Raw genomic sequence first — 25308 nt, 5'->3', positions numbered from 1 at the left:
CTAAGTTTGTTATTTATAGGTGTTATGACACTTTTTAGATCTGTTGTTATTATTTCACAGTTTGATATTCAGGTATAGTGTAATGGTTTGTTTAATTGTATATACAATGCAGCCTTTAAATTAATACATGTTAGAAGGTATGTTGTTGAATAAACAAATAAACTCAGGGCTTCAAATCATTCCGAAGTTAAAAAGTTATCAACAATTACTTCTTTAGTTGTACACTTAATCAAGTACCTGTCATTTACCCACTGATATGTACTTTAACATGCCCCCACTTGTGTTACCCTTTAACATGTCTGCACTTGTGTTACCCTTTAACATGCCTGCACTTGTGTTACCCTTTAACATGTTCCCACAGTAGTCTCCCACTTGTGTCACCCTTTAACATTCTCCCACTTGTGTTACCCTTTAACATTCCCCTACTTGTGTTACCCTTGTGTTTTTACCATCATTCCTCCTGAGCCATCTATCAAAAAGTTATTTGTTCAATGTTGTATATTTGTATTGAGATTGTCATGTTTAAATATATGTTGAAATTTATGTATACATTTTAAACACACAATCTGTCAAAATGTGTCTCGGAATTTACAAATATCTACATTTACCTTGTATTTTCACGAGAATTTTATTGTATTGTTAAGTGTCATTGTTCTTGCTTTATAGATATAGATATTAATCAAATGGGTTGTTGCCTTACAATCAGACAAGCAATTCAGGACAAATGTTGCCTTATTGTTTCGATCTGCAAAATATGTATATTATTTACCTACTTTCTTTCTCTGTTAAAGTTATACTTTGTAGATGATTTTGTGCCATTTACATTATTATAAATAAACCCTGCTCTGGGAATTCCGGGCACATGCTTTAAGCCCTGTTTTTCCAGAACGAGGCTCAAATGCTTTTAGAATGTGTTAAATATAATCACGATATCTTTGACGCCTGTTCAATTTCTGTTGTGAATTGAACGGCACATTTTATACATGGAAAACAGAATACAAAATTGAGATGTTTTATTATATTCTTGTTCCTTTTCTTTTCGTCTCTTGTCAACTAAAGAGGCAGAGTTTGTGCTTTTATTTCCGAGATTGTACATTGAAATCGGACGAGCGTTGCAGTATCTGTCTTGCAAGGTCTTTAATAACTCGCGTTTTGAAAGCCAAAATGGCCTATCATACTTTACACAGATATGATATGGGATGATTTTTGGCTGTGAAAGTTACGAATTCGGTGAGATTTAACTTAATGGACAAACTTAATGCATGTGCGCAAAATGTCGTCCAATATTAGCCTGTGCAGTCCACACAGGCTAATCAGCGACGACACCTTTCGCCTCAACCAGATTTTAGTCAAGAAGAGGCTTTCGTTACAAAAAACGCCATAAAAGTGGACAGTTTGGTCCGTTATAAGCCTTTGCGGAATGCACAGGCTAATCTGGGACGACACTTAACGGACAAGCATGAAGCCTAATTAAGTGACTGAAAGTGCGCCGTATAAAAGCTTATTTTGACGATAAGCTACATACCATTAATAAATTTGTTTAACCATGCATTGAAATGTGTTGATATTTTTCAGCTGTAGTTTGGTCATAACGAGTCATGGTATTTGAAATAGGAATTGAACAACAACTTTCTACTCACTTGTACAATTAAGTTATGCACATGTACAATAACGACACTGACGTAAACACATATCCGACAATTAATTGATATTACTTGAATCATTACAGCTTATCGAGAAACATGCAGAATATTGCCAAATAAACACACCCATAGCGATGCGAAAATGAATTGTTCAACGTTTCAGTCGCTTTGAATCTTGTTTGATCACTTTACAATACATCTACTTGTTATATTCCATTAATTTATATCACAAAATATTTTAAGCATTAAAATTCACATTGAAAAATACCGAATTCAACAATTTTAAAATTCGGGAGCGGAGATCCCTGCTGCACCCTCCCTTGTTGGGCTCCCCCAGTCAAACATTTCCTGCGTACGGCCCTGTGATGGCTGTATTATCTGCAAAAACACCACTCAAAAACACACTCGCACTGTGGGTAATGAAGTTGTTAACAATTAGCGCTAATCACAACTATTCTACCTAAACGAAGTCAACGCATTTAATACAGCTTTACTGCATTCACGTTTTACAGCAATGTCAATTTGTATGAATTTGTTTAGAAGTTAATAACGGGTATAGAAAGCTAAAAATCCGACATCACATATAAAAATACGCAGTATACACCCTTTTTCCGTCTATGAATCAATCAATCGGTTATGTACTGATCTGAGGTTAAGAAACGTCAATTAATCTGAACATCACCACCTATATCTCACATTGGCAAGCGATTAAATAAAGAATAAATTAAACAACGAGTATGCTAGTATTTCAATTAACTGGCAAAGAAGTATTTATATGGTTTCGGTTCCTTTGTAAGCACGTTTACCGGTACATGTCATCATAAGACCGAAAATATTAAGTTAAATTAAAAAATACAGGCGGGTTTATTACGACGGCAATAGGCTGTTGGTATTGTTGTGTAATTTTTTGTATTTTAACATCGCAGACTTATAACATGAATTACATTTCGAAGGAACAAACCTGTGTTTCTGCGATTCATGTAAATTCACTTGCATGGTTGCACATAATTCAAATTTGGTTAATTAAATAATATCAAAAATTTTATGAAGATAATTATGTTGATCAAACTTTATTCAAATGAAATAACTATATAATAAATGGAAGAGAACAATTTTTTTGTCAAGTTAGTCTTTGATTTTCTGAATGCAACACAATCGTCTTAATACTCCATGGATTCGTTTTAGGAGTTGCCGTCCTGTGCCCGACGCCTTCTTCTTTGCTAAGCCACTATTGGCGTCTTCCTTATATGGCTGCAGGTACTTTTCGTCAGAGCGGTTCTTGTCATCACCCAGGAGCACGCAATCCTCAATCCCGTTGTCATCATCATTGCAGCCATTGTCATCTGCGCAGCCTTTGTCATATGCGAGACCCTTGTCATCTGCACTGCCTTTGTCATCTGCGCAGCCTTTGTCAATTGCACATCCTTTGTCATCAGCGCAGCCTTTGTCATATGCACAGCCTTTGCCATCTGCACAGCCTTTGTCATCTGCGCATCCTTTGTCTTCTGCAAAGCCTTTGTCATATTCACAGCCTTTGTCATCTGCATTGCCTTTGTCATCTTCGCAGCCTTTGTCATCTGCGTAGCCTTTGTCATCTGCGCAGTCTTTGTCATATGCGCAGCCATTGTCATCTGCGCAACCCATATCATCTGCGCAGTCATTGTCATCTGCGCAGCCTTTATCATCTGCGCAGCCATTGTCATCTGCACAGCCTTTGTCATCTGTGCATGCGTTGTCATCTGCTCTGCCTTTGTCATCTGCGCAGCCTTTGTCATCTGCGCAGCCTTTGTCATCTGCGCAGCCTTTGTCATATGCACAGACTTTGCCATCTGCACAGACTTTGTCATCTGCGCAGCCTTTGTCTTCTGCGCAGCCTTTGTCATCTGCGCAGCCTTTGTCATCTGCACAGCCTTTGTCATCTTCGTAGCCTTTGTCATCTGCGCAGTCTTTGTCATCTGCACTGCCTTTGTCATCTTCGCAGCCCGTATCATCTGCGCAGTCATTGTCATCTGCGCAGCCTTTATCATCTGCGCAGCCTTTGTCATCTGCACAGCCTTTGCAATCTGTGCATGCGCTGTCATCTGCACTGCCTTTGTCATCTGCGCAGCCTTTGTCATCTGCGCAGCCTTTGTCATCTGCGCAGCCTTTGTCATATGCACAGCCTTTGCCATCTGCACAGGCTTTGTCATCTGCGCAGCCTTTGTCATCTGCGCAGCCTTTGTCATCTGCACTACCATCGTCATCTGCGCAGACTTTGTCATCTGCGCAGTATTTGTCATCTTCGCAGCCTTTGTCATCTGCGTAGCCTTTGTCATCTGCGCAGCCCGTGTTATCTGTGCAGCAATTGTCATCTGCGCAGCCTTTGTCATCTGCACAGTTTTTGCCATCTTCGAAGCCTTTGTCATCTTCGCAGCCTTTGTCATCTTCGCAGCCTTTGTCATATTCGCAGCCTTTGTCATCTGCGTAGCCATTGTCATCTGCGTAGCCTTTTTCATCTGCACAGTCTTTGTCATATGCGCAGCCATTGTCATCTGTGCCGCCCGTGTCAACTGCGCAGCCATTGTCATCTGCGCAGCCTTTATCATCTGCGCAGCCTTTGTCATCTGCACAGTCTGTGTCATCTGTGCATGCGTTGTCATCTGCACTTCCTTTGTCATCTGCGCAGCCTTTGTCATATGCGCAGCCTTTGTCATCTGCGTTGCCTTTGCCATCTGCGCAGCCCGTGTTATCTGTGCAGCCATTGTCATCTCTGTGACCCTTGTCATCTGCGCAGCCTTTGTCATCTTCGCAGCCCTTGTCATCTGCGCATCCTTTGTCATCTGCACAGCCTTTGTCATCTGTGCATGCCTTGTCATCTGCACTGCCTTTGTCATCTGCGCAGCCTTTGTGATCTGCACAGCCTTTGCCATCTGCACAGCCTTTGTCATCTGCGCAGCCTTTGTCATCTGCGCAGCCTTTTTCATCCGCGCAGCCTTTATAATCTGCACTGCCTTTGTCATCTGCGCAGCCTTTGTCATCTTCACTGCATTTGTCATCTGCGCAGCCTTTGTCATCTGCACAGCCTTTGTCATCTACACTGCCTTTTTCATTTGCGCAGCCTTTGTCATATTTGCAGCCTTTGTCATCTGCGTAGCCATTGTCATCTTCACTGCATTTGTCATCTGCGAGGCCTTTGTCATCTGCACAGCCTTTGTCATCTACACTGCCTTTGTCGACTGCGCAGCCTTTGTCATCTGCACTGTCATCTGCACCGCCTTTGCCAAATGCGCAGCCTTTGTCATCTGCACTGCTATTGTCATCTGCGCAGCCTTTTTCATCTGCACAGCCTTTGTCATATTCGCAGCCTTTGTCATCTGCGTAGCCTTTGTCATCTGCGCAACCCGTGTTATCTGTGCATCCCTTGTCATCTCTGAGACCCTTGTCATCTGCGCAGCCTTTGTCATCTGCGCAGCCTTTTTCATCTGCGCAGCCTTTGTCATCTGCACAGTCTTTGTCATCTGTGCATGCCTTGTCATCTGCACTGCCTTTGTCATCTGCAGAGCCTTTGTCATTTGCGCAGCTTTTGTCTTCTGCGCAGCCATTGTCATCTGCGCAGCCATTTTCATCTGCGCAGCCCGTGTCATATGTGGAGCCCTTGTCATCTGCGAAGTCTTTGTCATCTGCGCAGCCTTTGTCATCTGTGCGGCTTTTGTCATCTTCGCAGCCCTTGTCATTAGTGCAGCCCTTGTCATTTGCGCTGCCTTTGTAATCTACACAGCCTTTGTCATCTGTGCAGCATTTGTCATCTGCGCAGCTTTTGCCATCTGCGCAGCCCTTGTCATCTGTGCAGCCCTGTTCTTTTCTGTTCTGATCTGTGAAATCAAGAGGAAGGCGTTTGTTTGTATCAAAAGGTGTGAAAATAGACTTGGAACTGAACGAGTTATAATTTGAAAAATAATTGTAGAAAACAGAGGAAAAACTGATTTTTTTTTCATTTGAAAATTAAGCCTTTTAACTCTCCATTGGTTGTTGTCGACTCAGGCACTACTTTGAAGTACATCTGGTTCTCTTAAATTGAACACCGTGTATGAAAAATACGTTTAGAAGCACTCTAGGTTCTTTGCAGTATAATTATGAGTATTCGGGGTAGTTTTAAGTAATACCAATGCCGAGAATGAGCAATCGAGCCATGATAACTCGAGATAGGACCGGGTTTGGAAACGCGATAATAAGGAAAACCGGAGTTCGACTTAAGCATTAAATTTTCTAGTTAACTAACGAAAGACACAATTCACAAAGCATTACTTCGAAATAATCAGAAATTCGGATTAACGGTTTTCGAAATAACGAAGTTATAGGATTTTAACAAACGGTGAGTAAGTCGTTACTTCCCATTCAAAACATTATCTGGTAAAGAGGACACGAACAAACTTGCATCAGTGCAATACAATTTAGAATTAAGAACTAAAGATGATTTTCGGGGCCTCATAGAGACATGAAATAAGGATATTCATTTTTAAAATACTGTAACGAGCCGAGCGGTTCTTCTTTTTCTTTTCCTTATTTCAATGTGATAGCGGGCCTACTCTTGGTGTCAAACCAACTTTTCTTTCATTAAGTTGTATTTAAACATTTTAAATAAAATGGACTCTGTTAAAATAAACTGAAGATAATAGCCTGAGTCATTTAATGACTCTCAAATAAAAATTATAATAAACAACCAAATAAAATTCAACAAATTTTATTCTTAACTAACTTGCATCAATAGTATATCATGAATAATACAATTCTCAAACTCACATTTACAATGCTCAATCAATCTTAAAACTGTAGGATTAAATATCCCTATACCTTAGTCTTAAATCTTATTCAAAAACTCTATTATATGCAAAAATATGAATAATGTTTCTAACTTACTTTTAATGAAAATGCCTAAAAATAATATTTATTAGAGAAAAACTTAGTAATCAGAATGTGCCTTTAATTCCAAAAAAAATCAAAGTCCCTGACTGTGAAATTACCAGGGTTTATATACTAGGGCTCCGAGCAGGTCCGAGCCTTGCGCGGTCATAACATTAATCCGAGCAATAACTCAACCGCGCACCATCCGCGCGTCTTCCGAGCGTAACCGATCACCTCAAAATAAACAGAGTTACCGCCTAAAGTTTAAACAGTAAACACTTTATTAAAATGACTGGAAATGTTTCTTTAAGCATTATAATAAGGTTTAGAACATATAAATACACATGACTGTAATTATTTGATAAAAATCAAACCTTCGCATGATGCATAAATCTAGTACGAAAATACGAGATTTAACTGTCTGCTGACAAAGTTTGACAGAGGTCGTCAATGTACACTACCCATAATTCAACAAAAGGTCAAAAGTCACTTCCTTTAAATATGGCGTCTATACAAACATGTGATTGTAGTGACCAACAAAAATGGATTTTACACGGATATGAACCATACAAACGGTAAATTAAGCATAGTAGATGTTGATAATAAGATGTTTAGTTTTGAATGCAATAAGAAATAACACTTGACATAGAGTTTAAAATGTAAAACATGGTCATAAAAACAAACATGTTCTTGTGACCTATTTAATAAAAATGTCAACATGGGGTCATGACATTACCCCCTCCTTAACATTAAAGGTCCCTCTTTAATGCCTAAAAAACTTTTAAACTCATGGTTACACACACATACATGTATAACAATATTTAAACTTTAACAACAAAGTTCAACATCTTTAAAATATTTACAAAATGTCAGCACCAACTTTGTGCACTTAAAAAACTGGATTTTCCTTTAAGCATCTTTAAATTCACAATACAATTATAATACTTATTATCTTCTAGATATAAAGGAGATCATTTATTACTGCACAGGATACACATACATTAGATATTAGTGTAGTATATAGCAATGTCTGTGATAAAATTTACAAAGTTAAGTTTCATTATTATAAATAACTGTGATACCATTTAGATATTTAATTGTGCCTTACACTGACTGTGATAAAACCATAAACTATGTGATCAATGTTCATTAACATCATTTTATAATCTTCTATTTTCTGTGCAATGGACTGCGATCCCGGCGGTGGTAGTGGTTGCTGTTCTCCTTGTGCCACTGTGGCCGCCTGTTTTCTTTATGGTCCTGATGACGACCGCGCTCCCTGATTCCTTCTTCTACTCTCCGATGTGGAGCCTCTGTCTGCATTGTAGGCTGTGTCACGGGAATGGCATGAGGCATCTGGACAGGCTGTGCACGCATAGATGTGATGGCTCCCGCAAGATTGACCATGGTCATGGCCAACTGCTGGTTTGTGGTGCCCTGTGTCTCCAACTGGCTCTGAATACCTCGCAGCATGCCCTTCATGATTTCCATCTCCTTCATTATTTGACGACAGCCTTCGCATGAAGTCTTGCTTGAAGAGGATGATGACGATGAGGAGGAGGCATCTGATTTGTTCCCCTTCAGCTGTCTGCACTCCTCGATAGTTGGAAGGCTGTCCAGGATTGCTGGAGATGGTGCTGCGTGGCGTACTAAAGATGGCGTACTCGCCTTTGGCCTTGGTGTTTCCAGCCTTGCAGGGGTGTAAGGTCCTGGCGTACATGGCTGTGCCTCTATCATGTTGTCCAGAAAGTCCAATCCGTCAGGGAAGGTGATTTCCACTGCCCGTGACAGCGTGTCTTCGGCCACTGGAGCAACATCCCTAGGTCCCACGGTGTATGGGTTCGGGTTCTTTACTAGATAGCTTTCACTATCCTCGATCCCCTTCTCTCGTAACAACATCCTGTGCCGAGGAAAATTGTTGGCATGCCGCTGCAGATCCTCAAACTGGTAGCAGCGAAACAGGCACAGCTTGCAATGGAAAGGCACCTGATCCAGTGAAAGGTGCTGGCGTAGAAAATGGTCCATGATCCGGTACCGGGGACCAACTCTCTCCTCACCAGTCACATGGTAGCAGCGCAGACACTGGTACCGTTTCCTGTCGCTCCAGCCGTGGCCTGACTTCGTCTGCTCTTCCATGATTCTAAAACAGAAGATTGAATTTACTTTTACCAACTTGTACTAGCGTTTTGCATTAAATCTGTTACATATGCAGTATCTGGACGGAATAGTTGCTCGCTCTTTAAGTCCTTTCTCTTCTCTCTTTCTCTCTCTCTGTACTCCTTGCAATTTTCTCACCCCGTTTGCACCAGCAAACATCCTGTCGACTACTCCTTATAATATTTATGCCCAAACTGTATCACTCTCATACTGCTCTCCGTCATACTGTTCTTTTCCCCAAGCATATACAATTTCCCTATTTATCTCGCCAAACATCATTGTATCACAGGATTCTTGTTCTTCTACTTTTCACATGTGCCTTCATAACAGCTTTACATTAGTTGTATTTTAAAAGTACTGGTCCCATATATGCAAATTATAACATCTGATTGAGCATTGTTTACAGCAGTTAAACACATTATTAATGGCGCAATAACACAGTATAGTTGCAGCAAATACATATCTCCTGAAGTACACATAAAAATGTGAAGTGATATTTTCATTACAAACTGACATTTATTAACATCTTCATGTAATTGTGAAGAAACTTCATCGTACATGACATCCGTAAAATAGCAATTTGAACACCAAAACAAACAAAACTTGTACTTTACATCGCATCTGTAAACTTGCATGAAATTTGTAGAACCAATATCTAGCAATCATCTATATACAGTACAAAATGTCAAGTATTTGAACATCAAATTGTCATGAACTTTCAAAATCACATTATTCCTTATTCATCTTGAATTTTCTTCTTTCAGTTTGCAGCCACTTTGGTGCGTTGGTGCCCTCATACGGCTTCAACTTGTTGTGATTGACTACTTTTTCTTTTCCATGGCGATCCAACTGTATTCTGAAGTTGACGTTGGACAGCGACTGCTTTACAACAAAAGGGCCTTCGTAAGACATCTCCAGTTTATGTGTAATCCCAGGTTTCCTTGACTCTTCAAGAAGCCATATAAAGTCTCCAGGCTCGTATGAATGCACACATTGTCTTTTGTCATATATTTCTTTCTGTCTCTTTGTTGCTACAGATAAATGTTCCCTTGCCACCTGGTGGGCGTGGTGCATCTTTTCTTTAAGTGCTGCAACGTAGTCAACATACGACGTGGTTTCTTCACTGCTGGGGTTCCTGCTGAATACCAGCTCTGACGGGAGTCTCACTTCTCTTCCCATCATCAAAAGGTTTGGTGTCATGCCAGTTGATTCATGGGGTGTCGACCGGTAGGCTGCAGCTAGACATCCTAAGTTTTTGTCCCACTGGTCCTGCTCACCACAGAGGTATGCCTTGATCATTCTTACCAGGGTTCTGTTGAACCTTTCTGCCTGTCCGTTGCACTTGGGGTTCTTAGGGCTGGTTCGTATCTTCTTTATCTCGAGAATTTTGCATAACTCTCTGAAAACTGAACTTTCGTAGTTCCGCCCCTGGTCACTAAGTATTGACAATGGGCATCCCCACCTAGCAATGAAATCATTGAGAATCCTTGATGCACAAGTTTCTGCTGTTTGATCAGGAACAGCTAAAATTTCTACATACTTAGAGAAGTGATCTGTCAACACAAGAATATATCGGTTTCCCTGACTTGTCTGTGGAAAAGGACCCAGATAGTCTGTTGCTATAATATCCATTGGAGCGCCTACTTTAATTGTACCAAGAGGTGCTCTGGGTGTCTTGGGTGGTTTCTTGTCTGATGCACATGTATCACAATGACGGACATATAGCTCAATATCCCCTTTCATCCCATACCAATAGAAATTCTGTTTAATGCGTTCACATGTTTTCTTAACTCCAAAGTGCCCTGCTATTATTGAATCATGGTTCTCAAATAAGACTTCCTTCCTGAGACCGTGAGGTACTATAAACTGCCAAAATTCCCCAGTTTTGTTCTGCTTTATGAATCTTTTATACAGTAATCCATCTCTAACTTCCAATGTGTCCCACAGTAACGAATATTGTCTTGATGCAGGGCTCATTGATAGCAACTATTCACTTGTGATTTTGGTGTCATTACTTTTCGCTTGAAGTATAGGTCCAATGTCTGTATCTTCGTTTTGTAATTGAGTTAATTGTTTTGTTGACCGCCCTCCTATTGAGGCGAAAGACACTACTTGAGAAATTATTCTCTCCCTTTTACTTGTATCGTCTGGTGCTTTAGAGGTACTTGGTAGGTTATCTCGGTCATTGTTGACTGCTCTAACTGCATTGGACTCTTTGGAATCATTGTTTGGTACCAGTGTACTCTCTTTTCCTAAGATCTTTGCATACACTCCCGATGCAATCATGTTGTGTGAGCGCCGGATACACTTTCTGCATGGTCCACATTTTAAAATCTCATTAGTGTCCTGCTCCGGACATGTACAATCTTTCGGGTTTTCACACCTAGACAAAGCATCACAGTGTCCCTGTTTCTTTCCGGGTTTATACTCTATTGTAAAATCATAGTAGGAGAGAATTTCAATCCATCTAGCTATCTTGTCTCGAGGTTCTTTGAATTTGAACAACCACGTTAAAGCTTGATGGTCACTCCTAACCATGAAATGTCGGCCTAGTAGATACTGCCTGAAATATTCTACAAAAAACGTATTGCTAATAATTCTTTTTCTGTAATGCAGTAGTTTTTCTCGGCTTTGTTTAAAGCTCTACTTGCATACGCTATCACTCTTTCTCTGTCTCCTTGTACTTGATGTAAGACTGCCCCAATTCCAAGGTCACTGACATCTACATCTAGTCGAAATTCTCCGCCATCATTTATTGGGTACCCCATGATTTCTGGGCTGATCAGTTCTCTCTTGAGTTCTTCAAATGACTGCTGACACCTGTCATCCCACTTGAACTTCTTGTCTTTCTTTGTCAATTCTGTCATTGGCTTAACTTTGCTTGCAAAATCTTTCACAAACCTTCTGTAGTATGAACCCATGGCTGTGAACTGCCTTACTTCTTTTGCATTCTTTGGTACTGGCCATTCTACTATTTTTGCAATGTTTTCAGGGTTTGGCCGAACTCCCTCTTTTGAAACAATGTGTCCCAAGAATACCACTTCCTCTTTCAACATCTCACATTTGTCTGGGCGTAACTTGAGTCCTGCTGCCTCCATTCTCTCTAGAACTTGTTGAATTCTTTCCATATGTTGCCTGAAGTCAGAGCCAAACACGATAATATCATCAATATAGATCAGACAGGTTTCCCATTGCAAACCTTGTAATGCTAACTCCATAGTTCTTTGAAAAGTACTAGCCGCTGAGTTTAGACCAAATGGCAGTCGGAGCATTTCAAATTGTCCATACTTGCACACAAAGGCACTCTTTGGGATGTCCTCTTCCTTAAGTGGGATTTGGAAATATCCACTTGTGAGGTCAAAAGTACTAAATAAAGTGGCATTTGCAACTGCATCTAAGCAATCTAGTACCCGGGGGATAGGGAAACCATCTGGTTTGACTAGTTCATTGACCTTTCTGTAGTCCACGCACGGTCGTACTTCCCCGTTTTTCTTCTTGACAAGTACTATTGGACTTGCCCATGGAGATGTGCTTTTTCTGATGACTCCCTTGTCTAGAAGCTCTTGTATAGCTTTCTTTTCAGCATCAGCAAATGCCATTGGGACGCGTCTTGGTTGCTGTCTAATAGGTGCTGCATTTCCTGTATTGATTGAATGTTCTGTTAGGTGGGTTACACCAAGGTCAAGGTCATCTTTGGAAAAACTATCTTTGAAGCGGCAAAGTAGATTTGCAATTTCTAACTTTTCTTCAGGACTCCTATTTTTACATGCATTTTCATACATACTTTGTAAGTGGCTTGGCACCTCAAAGCTCTTCTTGGTGTTCATCTCTGTGGCTCTTGTTATTGTAGGCTCATCTTGTTTGATAGTAACTCTTCGTACGCTTATAAAGTTGTCTTCCTCGTCACTATGCTCTTTTTCTACTACTGTCCCTTTAATATGGTCTATCTTTTCTGCTTGCCCTATAATGGTGTCTTGTTTTATCGACCAACTTGTAAGAAAAGGGTTCAATATCCTGATTTTGCATGTCGGTGCAGTATTGATGTCAACCAAAACAGATGCCATGTGCACAGGGTATGTCTCTTTGAAATGATCTGTTGCTTCTATAATGAGTTCTGTGTCTTGCATGAGGTCGTCGCTTTCTAATCTGTCTACCATGACATCTATTATGGCCTCGCTCTGTCCCGGTATGGTAAAATTATCTGCAGCTCGAACTTTTCTGATTTCTTCTTTCAGGCCCACTTGAATACATGGTATTTCTTTCCCTTGAAAAAGAATCACTCCTCTTGACAGTAATAGGTCTGCTGGCCCTCCTTCATCATTTTGTAAGATGTCTATTCCTAGCAATGCATCATCTTCTATTTCTGCTACTATTATTTCCCTTGTCAAGCTGATGTCCCCCAATATAATGTTGAAGTTTGCTTTTCCATACTCTTTTAATCTAGTTCCCCCTGCCCCTGTTAAACAAGCTGTTTTTCTTAATTCCGGCCTTTTCTTGGGATCGATCTTGTTGTAAATTCTATCAAAATTATTGTTCTTGTAGCTCCTGTGTCGGCTGTAAAGGTCAAATTCATCCCTTGTATACTGCCTTTGACATATACCCCACTACTATCAGGCTTTCTTCTTCTTATTATTTGCTCTTCTTTCTTTTGTTGATCTAGGCCATTTTTTTCTATTGGGACCTCCCCCCGGCCGTTTGGTTGGGTCCTTTGTAGTTTAAAGGTTGTTGAAAAGTCTGCGCATTTGGGTTTAATGGCTGATTGCTTTGTTTCGGGTTTGGGTAGAGGTTATTTCTGTTGTTAGGGCCAAAACTGTGGTATAATGGTCTGTTTACTTGCTGATGTTTATTTGGACACTCTCTTGCAAAGTGGTTCTCTCCGTTGCAGTTGTAACATCTCACAAAGCTTCTGCGGTTGTCATCTTTTGTTGATTTATTATTTACCGTCTCCACCTTCTTGCTTAGTTCTTCTATTTTTTGTATCAAAGCTTGTAATACATCTTCTTTGACCTCTGTTTTGGTCTGAGCCTGATTGACACTTGTTTTCCTTACTGTTTGATTCTCTTTTCTCTTGGTTTCAGTCTTTTCGCGACGCTTGAATTGTCTCATGTTTGGCACCCTGAATGCATACTCAACTGTATCGGAATCGCTTTCACTTTCACTGTCTGCTACATCTGCCTCTGTGCCACCTGTCCTGCGAACGGGGCGTTGTCTCCGATTAGAGCCTACTTGATGACGCTTCCTAGTTTGAATGTAGTTAACTACGTGATAAACTGCCTCATCGATATCCCTGGGCTCTTTCACATACTCTACCTCCCACCTTACATCTTCCTCTCGAAGTCCGTCAAGGAACCTTCTTACCAAATCTTCTTTTCTCGTTGCTCCATCCCGACGCTTGTGCGCTCGATCATACAGCCTCTTGAGTTCAGCGGCGTATTCTTCTGCTGTTTCATTTTGTTTCTGGTCTCTTTGACTAAATTTGGCTGCAAACGTTCTCGGAGTTTCTATTATTCTGAATCTATTGTTGATTTCCCTAACTAGTTCATCATAATTATCTAAGGTCTCTCTATGTAGTTGTGTGAAAACAAATTCCCCTGCTGATCCTTGTAGTTTTGGTAGAAGATGGTCTAGCTTTTCTTCATCATTCCAACCTTGTCTATTTGCAATAGTTTCAAATCGGTTGAACCATACTTTCCATTCATCCTTCCCATTGAAAGGTGGAATTTTAGTGCTGTTATTACATTTATGATTGGAGTAGCTTATGCTTGACCTAGGTAACATGTTGTGCTGTATGGCAGGTTCTCCTGCAAAATTATTGTTTCTATGAAGAGAGGGGAGATCATTTTGTTGCTGAATGTTGCTATTCTGTACAAGAACTGTACTTTCATTTTGCCTTTGAATGTTTGATATCATCTTATTGACTCCTTCTAGTGTTTCAACCATCTGGCCTTGCATGTGTACTAATTTTCCAAACGCTGCCTTTAACCATTGATCATCCTGTTCAGTAGGTTCTTGTTCTTCATGGACTTGGTTCTCATCTTGATGACTAGTTGGTCTTTCCCTTTGCTGTAATTCATCCCTGAAGAAAACTTCATTTTCTTGATCTGTGTCAGTATCTGACATTTTCGTTTGAGGTGTGAATTCGATCACTGGAATAAAGATGTTACTTTATCCCCGCAGCTGCCACCATAAATATGTAACGAGCCGAGCGGTTCTTCTTTTTCTTTTCCTTATTGCAATGTGATAGCGGGCCTACTCTTGGTGTCAAACCAACTTTTCTTTCATTAAGTTGTATTTAAACATTTTAAATAAAATGGACTCTGTTAAAATAAACTGAAGATAATAGCCTGAGTCATTTAATGACTCTCAAATAAAAATTATAATAAACAACCAAATAAAATTCAACAAATTTTATTCTTAACTAACTTGCATCAATAGTATATCATGAATAATACAATTCTCAAACTCACATTTACAATGCTCAATCAATCTTAAAACTGTAGGATTAAATATCCCTATACCTTAGTCTTAAATCTTATTCAAAAACTCTATTATATGCAAAAATATGAATAATGTTTCTAACTTACTTTTAATGAAAATGCCTAAAAATAATATTTATTAGAGAAAAACTTAGTAATCAGAATGTGCCTTTAATTCCAAAAAAATCAGAGTCCCTGACTGTGAAATTACCAGGGTTTATATACTAGGGCTCCGAGCAGGTCCGAGCCTTGCGCGGTCATAACATTAATCCGAGCAATAACTCAACCGCGCACCATCCGCGCGTCTTCCGAGCGTAACAGATCACCTCAAAATAAACAGAGTTACCGCCTAAAGTTTAAACAGTAAAAACTTTATTAAAATGACTGGAAATGTTTCTTTAAGCATTATAATAAGGTTTAGAACATATAAATACACATGACTGTAATTATTTGATAAAAATCAAACCTTCGCATGATGCATAAATCTAGTACGAAAATACGAGATTTAACTGTCTGCTGACAAAGTTTGACAGAGGTCGTCAATGTACACTACCCATAATTCAACAAAAGGTCATAAGTCACTTCCTTTAAATATGGCGTCTATACAAACATGTGATTGTAGTGACCAACAAAAATGGATTTTACACGGATATGAACCATACAAACGGTAAATTAAGCATAGTAGATGTTGATAATAAGATGTTTAGTTTTGAATGCAATAAGAAATAACACTTGACATAGAGTTTAAAATGTAAAACATGGTCATAAAAACAAACATGTTCTTGTGACCTATTTAATAAAAATGTCAACATGGGGTCATGACAATACTTTATGAAATGATATCAAATGAACATCGATTAAGACGATAAATTGGCATTGTATTTGAAGTGTAAAAGCGGAATTATATAACATTTAATCAAAGATCTACGATAAAACGTACGCCTTATTCTGCGACGCGGCCTGGCGCATAGAAATCCTTCTTTTGTAGCCTCTTCGAGTACGTAGTTCTGCACTCGCCGTCGAACTATTGGGTACATCTCACTGCATGCTACTCGTGCTTCGTGAAGTTCGACTGCAAGTTTCGCTATCATGGGCATAATCACGTCGTTCACGAAAGCTGGATAACCCCCTTGAGATACGAAATACCTTCCAACTGGGGTAAGCTGGAATAAATTGCGCGTCTCTTGATTCAATGCTATATCGTACATTTGCGTTTATTTAAATATTTCTCGATGTGTCGTTGCGTCCGTTCTCTTGTATTGCTTAATGCGTTTCTAACGGCAGTAACGTCAATGACGCCAATGACGTCAATGACGTCGTGACGTTGCAAAATCGTCCAATCGTACATTAGCTAACATAATGACCGTGGTCCGTTTGCAGTTTTCTGTAAATATTTAAAGCCAATTCCTTAGACAATTATATTAACAAGCGTTATCGCGGATACACGGGTAGATCGTTGATAATAATCATCTCAGTGAATATCAGAACCATGTTCAAGTTGAATATAGTGATGCTCTGTTTGGTCAGCACGGCAATGTACATTTCCATATATTATGTTGTACATTGTACGGAATTATTCCCGTCCGAAAAAATGATACTGTATAATTGTTACAATTGCGTCGTATCGAAAATGCTTTGTTTTAGCAGGATATTGTCGGAAAAGGTACACTTATTCTTCCTACGTGTATCTGCCATTTGTTTACTAGTAGTTTAGTCCACAAAAGTGTTGATTGTTCAGGTAAAAATCCAAATCACTTTCAAAATGGCTGCATATTGTTTAACGTCATGCTCACGTATACCAAATTTTATAATTAATGTATCTTATTATTAAAAACTTGCCAAAATATTAATATTAACCTCATTTATGCAATATCAGATGAAATCGAGATTTTGAACCCCGATTCACAACATATCTTACCAATGGGTTTACGAATTGAATTAATAAGAAGTAAACGTGCTATAAACCGGGAACGGGTCTTAATTCATGTGCGTAAAGTGGAGTTCCAGATTAGCCTATGCAGTTCGCATCGCGAATCAGGGACGACACTGAAATTATTTTTTTCCAAAATCTTGATCCGCGAAACTAAATGACTGATTGACTGAGTGAGTGACTTTGTGATTGGGTGACTGACTGAGTGAGGGAGTGATTGAGTGAAGGAGTGAGTGACTGACTGACTGAACGATTGAGTGACTGACTAAATAAGTGATTTATATGCATCTATTTAACATGTATTCTTTACCATTAAGGCATTATAATGAGCGTATCGAAACTACTGGAAATGCGTCCCTGGGTTCTCCCTGTGCTTTGTGTTGGAAGCTTAACAATTGTTTATATTCACATTGTCTTGTTTATCTATTCATCTATCCATCCATCCATCCATTCATTCATTTATCTATTCATCCATTCATTTATCAACATGATCATCGGTGTTAGTGAGATAAATAACTCTCAAATCTTGAATGCAGCGATTAGATGTAATGAAATGTATTATTTTCCGTAGTTCAAAATACAACAAATGCTTAAATATAATGGTTAGACTTAACCTCCAATCAGTCAAGCGGCACCATTTAACATCAATAATTCTTTAAGGGGTCCAGATATCGGAAAAGTAGCCACGGATTCGGATTTAGGAAGACAAAATCACATAGATTGGACTATCTTTTTGTTTTATTTCACTGGAATGTAAGGTGTACTGGGTTTTGCGCTTCTGTCAAAAGGGTGCTGCATTCTTATCGAAATGCACCATTTAAACTAAATAATTCTTCAACGAATTAACAATTAAAATTAAAATTAACACCGGATTCGTACTCAGCGACACAAATTCATAGAGAGTTCACTATCTTATTGTTTGATTTCGTTGGAGCGAACAAGCTATCGAGCGAGCGTATTTCATCTGTGCACGTAAATTGGACATCATGAGAAAGGGTGCTTAATGCAGAACATTTATTGATTATAACTTTTTTACTTTTATTTTGTTTTCAATTTTGTTTTCAAACTTTTAAACAACACTATAAACTGTTTATGTTTTATTAAAAACATTTTTTTATTTTTTATTTTCATTATATGATACATATGTATTTTTTGATGTTTTGTTTTAAAATTGATAACTTTTGAACGGCTTTAGATATCTCAAAAATTCTAACGAATTCGTGATCAGCGTGGTCATAGGCATATAGATTTAAACATCTGTTTATTTTATTTCAACGCTATTTTCTTAAATAAATAAATTATTTATTTATGTTTTAAATGTTACGGACATAACATTCCGCATATATCGCTTCAATATCATGTTCTTAATTTTTTCCAACAGTTCTGCATTATAAAACAAACGTATACAATTTAGTTAAGAAACTTAATCACTCGCATCATGCCAAAAAATGAGTCTGGGCTTGAACCCGGATCACCTTGGTGAGAAGCGTGTATACCAACAACGGCGCTGAAAGGACATGCACATGTGTTTTCCCAGAGCGAGGCTGATTTTGTCTTTCAAATGAATTGTGCTGATGCAGCACTTACTGATAGTGATTTCTTGACAGCTGATATATAGATATGCGAGGGTCGCGTGATAGGAAAACATGGCTTGCACACGCTAATCTGGGACGACGCTTTACGCACATGCATAAAGCCCGTTTTTTCCCCATTATGCGACTCATATCTAATGCAGGTGTTTCGAATTTCAACTCGAAAAGCAAAATAGGTTTGCCGAATGGTTTCCATGGGTGAGTCTTGGCCCGATGTTCTACAACGCGGTCGTTAGTTTCGAATCTCTGACGACGACATTATCAGTGTGTTCTTTAAAGTGATATTATGGGCAGTTTCACTGATGAATTGAGCTGAAAAGAATTAACTGGTCAAAAGAGTTAGTTAAAATGTGGAAGCAGACCAAGTATCTGCAACTCATCTTTCTACAAGTTGTTTATAAAAAAAGTATATAAATTATATTCGATATTTTACATGACTCACCCAGTCCTCTAAGCCGAAATGATCCGTAAAACAAAATAGTGTCTTTGTGTCGTATGAACGGATCTGCACTAAAACTAAATTGAGATTGACATCGTACATCGAATCATTTCTGTCGTCAGTTGTCAAAACGAAAGTACGATTGATATTCAAATGCATTATTTTTCTCTTTCCGGGATATTGTTTTAGTATGTTGATGCTGCATTAACAAAAATACATGTGTATGAAGTGAAAACACCAGAAATAAACAACGGTTGCGATAGACACCTATACACTGTTAGATGCCCATAATATCACTTTAAAGGAGCAACCGGAATTGATTGCTATTAAAATCGTTGATTATACACTGATTGATACACAGGACAAAATGTTCGGTACACATCCCACGTCGGGTCCAGCGGCATAATAGTGACCAGCCAGGCAGCCTCAAACTGTATGCGGCTTCGGTCAATATACGATTTGGGGTTGCCTGACTGGTCAAGATTATATTTACGCAGTTATTACTTAGTTGTAGGGCTGTCACGATACGCCATGAGCGTACCGCGGTATATCGTGGTACTGTAACACTGTATCGCGGTACGTACCGCGATATTTTACAGAATATGTATCTGTGAAGAAAACAGCAGAATAACAAGTTTTACAAACTTTATTAAACTCGATAATCAGAAAACACTGGTATCATAGTTTGACTAGAAACTGTAAAAGAAACTGTAATAAACTTGATAGAAGTAGTCATTGTTATTGTTATTGTTATTCGCGTCTTTTTCTAAAATGTCCGCCATGTTGTCTACAATAGCTGTGACTACAATCTGTGTAAATCGAACGCTTCAAGGGCATGTTTAAAATGCGGAGTCAGCAGGCCCAGTATTGAAAATCCGCAGCGTTCTGACTCTTCCTCGACTTATTCATAATCTTAAGATAACATGATTCGGAAGTGGCATGCTTTGAACGATCGATATACTAAAGAAAGAAAATAAAAAATAGAGTAAACATCTTTTGGATAATTATGAATTTATTTGCAAAGGAAATCTGTCCCAAATTCCAAAAAAGGTACGGACCCATACATCGCCGTATTTTAAACGTGAAAGTTAAACATCTACCAGTGGAAGCGCTTGCTTGACCTGGATATTAACGGATTATTTATTTAGCCCTTTTGAATCGCTTCTACAGTTTTCAAAACGATATCTATATCAAAATAATTATGTAATGTATTTATATCTGTGCTAATATAATAATATTAAAAAAACCGGTGCGGCAACGCCGTACCGCGGTGCGATTTTTTTCACGACATGCACCGCGATATACCGGTATACCGGTGAATCGTGACAGCCCTACTTAGTTGACACTGCATCTGATACCCAAATATGGAACGCCCGACGTTTATGGCTTTTCTTTGCATCAGAATGTGCCAGGCTATTATCCGTTTAAAAGATCAATATCTTATTCCGAAAGATGCAATTAAAAACGTATATCACGCAGCTTCTAAGAAAATCCCATTCGCCCAAATGCAAGCGAGCGAACTCGGGGATTCGGCAGTGAGATTTCGACAAAATCCCTTTACTTCAATAAATGCACCACAAACGCTCGTCTGTCAACGTCGCTGCCAATGAAATACATGTTGCAGACACACTTAGGAAACAGTTGATAACCACTAAAGGAATGGGCACGATCGCGAAATGGCTTTTCATCCAGAAGAGAAAGAGAACGTTTTACAAATAGGCACTACTTTCGACAATCACCACATGAAGCAAATATCTTAGTGTTTTTTCACCATAAAAGAGCCAATCGTGATGCATCGATTATTTCCGGAAATTCATTCTATACATAGATGGTGACGTCACTACGTTATTGTCAGTAAGAACGGTATGTACACAATGGTGTAAATATACTTATCCCGGAAAAAGATTTTTGGAAAATCCCACTAATCTGCTGGTACAAATAAACATGACCCATTTATAATTCTTTCAAAATCACACACCGCATCAACCGTTAGTATTTAAAGTAAGCTATCATTGGTTGATTTAATGGACCAGCGTTGTTTGTACCGGGCTGATTAGTGGGTTTTTCTAAACTGTGCTTTTCCGGGATCAGTCTATTAGCATAAAAATTAACACAATTAACCAGCCATACGCGCATGCCCACAACAAACACATACGCAACGTTTCACAAGTGCACACAACATACATTCACGTGCACACAACATACATTCACGCATTTCTTGCGCGTATCATCACCGCTCATTAACAAAGCATTCAAAAGACAATACGAACTCCGCTTGGAACTACTTTCCACATCCACGTCTACTTTCCTTTCGCAACGTTTAACTTGCCCCTTTCACTTTCACTTTACTGGCACACATCCGCAATTACATTACTTTGCTCACTAACTTAGCAAATTAACATGTCAACATATCACATAGAATAAATACATAAATAACAACGTACTAAATCACTTGGCTTATATCTTTGCTCTTCTCAAAAATCAGTGCCATCAAATGCCCCTAGTAACCGATATTCGGTATGTCGACAACAGCCCTTTCAAAAGAGTACAACAACAGCAAGCATGGCGCCAATAATGGATATTTACGATTTCACAAGGTATTTTTCGCAAATTAGCAGTCAGAATAACGTTGTATCAATGTATAACGCACACTAGTCTATCTCGTACAATGAACATTTCTGCACGGAACGCTTGTTACGGTAACACAAAACTGGGAATATTTCAAAAATCGGAGCCCAGGATGTTCCAACGACTTTTTTTTCGAATTCAAAAGTTGACGAGAGCCCATTAATTTCTCTCATCCGCCGGTCTGATTGAGTGTGGGTGGGACAACAACCGATACTACATCGAGGCACGGAGTGTATATTGTAATCTAGAGTCCGTGATCGAGGCCATCTCTTTCGCTATGCAGCTCGTCCAGAGATACGGCATCGACTGTAAGGCTCATTCTGCAGTCACTGAGGTACGCAGGGAAGATCACTTTTAAAAAGAAGATTTTATGCAAACACAATGTATCTAGACATATAGAAAGTCATTTATATACTTAAGCTGTAGTTTAAAGGGTATAGTACCAGAAAGGCCGTTTACCAAAAAGGCCTTCCCAAAAAGGCCGCATAAGTGAACCAAAAAGGCCTCATGGTATACCAGAAAGGCCATACAACATTTTGTACTATCATTGATTAGTTATGCTGATATTTTATTATCATATATATTAAATAGTCATTTTAATTCTGGTTTTAACTTTTAGTCTACTTTAAAGCCGTTAATTTTATAATCAAAGTCGGCAAAAATTGTTCGTTAGCTGCAATATTTTCCTTGAGTAGATATTTCAGTGTTTGAATAAAAAGCCGTTAATTTTGTAATCAAAGATGGCAAAATTATCGCCAATTATCGCATATGTATTGTTCGTTAGTTACAATATGTATCCTTGAGAAGATACCTCCTTTTTTAACTAAAAACCGTTCATTTTGTAATCAAAGTCGGCATAATTATCGCCGATTTATTTCTTTGAACTTGCTGTTTGCATCTAAAAGTGTAACAAATTAGTAATGAAGGTGTTGTAAACTACGTGGCGGCCAGATATATATAAGATCCAGAATTATTGAGAAATATATAACCCGTTCAGGTGTCAGAGTGGATAATAGTAGTAGCTTTTTTATTCGTTAAATTGGAAAGTATACCGGACTTTATTTGGCGTTTAAATTATAGTGTATTTATATCGTTGAGTGTTGTGGTATGGCCTCCTATCCTTGTGTAGGATGCGGTAAGGAGGTGCGGCCCCGCCAGCGTGCAGTTGAGTGCGATATATGTGCACAAAAATCGCATAGGTACATTGATTTTACCTAGGGATCGAGCGCAGTATTGTAAATTATGTTGTATATGTTGTACATTGTCTGTATTTTTTTCTCGTACATGTATTTTTTGTAATAAAGAAAATTAAAATGTTCATTCATAGTTTAGCACTCAATTTTGATTTAATAGAAAATATAATTTAAATGTTAAACCATATTATTATGTAATTGAAATTAATTGAAAATATGTATATTGTGTAATAAAGACAAAAAAAAACATTTTTAAGAATAATATGATGTAATTAAGTTGTATTTTGTCAGTGTGACTGTATATTGTCTGTAAATGTTTGCTTGATTATGTAAATTTTGTTATATAAATTGTGTGACTGTGCATGTTCATTGACTGTATAAATCGTAAATATATATTTAAACATAATCAACAAATAAAGAAAATAAAAAAATCATACCTGTTTTAGGTCTTATTCCCTTTTAATTTATGTGTATTTCTTTGTAAACACAGTTTGAAGCCTAAAAAAACAATAATTGCTTTAAGGCCTTTTTAGTTCAATTTTCGGCCTTTTTGGTACGCTTTGAGGCCTTTTTGGTAAGGCCTTTTTGGTATTCGGTCTTTTTGGTATGCGGCCTTTTTGGTTTTCGGCCTTTCTGGATCTAAACCGTTTAAAGTTTGTTCAATTATCTTGATTGTGTACAAAACCTAAGGGTGATTGAGAGTCCTTCCTGTCCTTTGGGCTGAACCAGTACAGTACTGTACATCATGGTGTCTTGTGTTGAAAAGTTGATAACATTACCAGAGTGTTGATTAAAGTGGGCATGCTTGCGAAGCTACATAAACGGCATTATCCACTTCGGTGACCACATCAATCCTTACCTTGATTGCTCTTTTATACAAGGACATCGCCTGGAAGTACCTTGTTAGCGCCGCGTACAACAAAAGGGCTCGACAACACCTGTATGGCATGCCGTTGGTCTGTCGCCGCCGTTTAGCTCCAAAGTGTTGCCACAAAAGCAAGGTTGGTTAGAAAGAGTGCATGATGGGTATATATCGTCCCCTTGGTGCAAAAAGGTACCACGTGACATTGAAAATAGAAGGCACATGGTACCTTTTTGCACCAATGGGGCGATATCTGCAGTTGATTAGCGCTAAATCAAACACGGATATACCGTTAATTCTATTCGATCGTTGTTTGGAGCATTTTTCCAGTCTTGATTTGTTTGCCCTTAAAGATGTGTTTGTCATTCTGTGGGTTGTGTGTGTGTGTGTGTTTATCCGTTTTGATGTCGTTTTACCTCCGTTACTTGTAAATGCCTGGGAGGACGTAAAATTGTCCAGTGCAGAGCTAAAGGCTGGTGTGCGTATTTTGAACTCTGTTATTATTGTCATATTGCATTTATTATGCCATTGCATGTTCTTATTCTAGGAACTTCTTTGAGCTGGTGAGGTTTGACTTCATGTTGGATGAGAATCTCAAGCTGTACTTGATGGAGGTAAATAGGAATTCTATTGGTTTTATTTCAAATAATAATCTTTAGATTTAAAGGGTTTCAGCACTATGATAAAAGGAATTGTAATTTTACAGAAAAAAGTGTCTTTGATGATTCTTTTTCAAAGAATAAATAAAAATCAATTACAAAAATGTGGATCTTTTTTTCAACAATAAAGTAAAAATGTTCGAAGAATGTTTTTTTTGTGGAAAAATTTACTTGCAAAGATGCCTGATTAGGTTTTAGAATTATACGAGGTCAACAGTTCAAATTACAAAACTAATAATGAAATTATTGACAAATTAAGGGTGTCAATGTAATAATTGTACAGATGAACTTTCACAGTCCAGACAACTATGTCTATTTGACTTTGCAGACGTTTCCCCCCCAAGACGTTTCCTCCCCAGAAGTTTCCTCCCTAGACGTTTCACCCCCATTTGGGGGGTGAAACGTCTGCATAATATGTAAATGTATATTAGTAGTATTTGTAATAAAGTGAAAACAAAATAACTTTATCGATTAGTATTAAAATTGAGTGCATTTTATGTGTCTTAATAATAAATGCTTAAAAAAAAATAGATGTAAGTTAAGTCTTGACTGATTAAAATATTAATTAAATATATTATATGGTTGTTTATGGAAGCCTCTAACAAGTTTTACCAATTAAATAGATCTAATTATAATTGTGTGCCTGAAATTTGTCTTGCGCTCATTGAAAAAGTGTTTTTTGATGGTCATTTTAAGTGGAATAGTATGTTACAAAGTAAACAATTATAATTATTGAATTAATGAATTGAGTAAAAGCGCACCTTTGATGTTCTTTGATGGTCATTTTAAGTGGAGTACAAATGTAGTATGTTACAAAGTAAACAATTATAATTATTGAATTAATGAAT

The 25308-nt window shown here is 38.3% G+C and overlaps 2 protein-coding genes across 20 annotated transcripts in view; one reads left to right on the top strand and one right to left on the bottom strand.

Moving 5' to 3' along the window:
- The window catches only part of LOC127836946 (prestalk protein-like), an 88408-nt gene that overhangs the window by 48334 nt on the left and 14766 nt on the right, over positions 1-25308 (bottom strand). The window contains exon 3 of one of the 11 annotated variants that reach the window (XM_052363598.1): positions 4436-4786. The exons of 8 other annotated variants lie outside the window; for them this stretch is intronic. In XM_052363598.1, the coding sequence (XP_052219558.1) occupies positions 4436-4786 (351 nt within the window). Of the gene's footprint in view, positions 1-4435; positions 4787-16097; positions 16446-25308 lie in introns of those variants that run through there. 2 more of the 11 variants (XM_052363603.1, XM_052363608.1) reach the window with 2 other exon arrangements.
- Positions 1-25308, top strand: part of LOC127836947 (uncharacterized) — a 71121-nt gene that overhangs the window by 40596 nt on the left and 5217 nt on the right. Inside the window, exon 7 of one of the 9 annotated variants that reach the window (XR_008029013.1) lies at positions 73-1016. The exons of 6 other annotated variants lie outside the window; for them this stretch is intronic. The gene's annotated coding sequence lies outside the window, so the exon portion shown is untranslated. Of the gene's footprint in view, positions 1-72; positions 1017-24348; positions 24416-25308 lie in introns of those variants that run through there. 2 more of the 9 variants (XR_008029012.1, XM_052363618.1) reach the window with 2 other exon arrangements.

Source organism: Dreissena polymorpha, chromosome 7, assembly GCF_020536995.1.
Source record: "Dreissena polymorpha isolate Duluth1 chromosome 7, UMN_Dpol_1.0, whole genome shotgun sequence".
Classification (NCBI taxonomy): Eukaryota; Metazoa; Mollusca; class Bivalvia; order Myida; family Dreissenidae; genus Dreissena; species Dreissena polymorpha.
The sequence above is the reverse complement of the archived record's forward strand: the minus strand, read 5'-3'. Positions and strand labels throughout refer to the sequence as shown.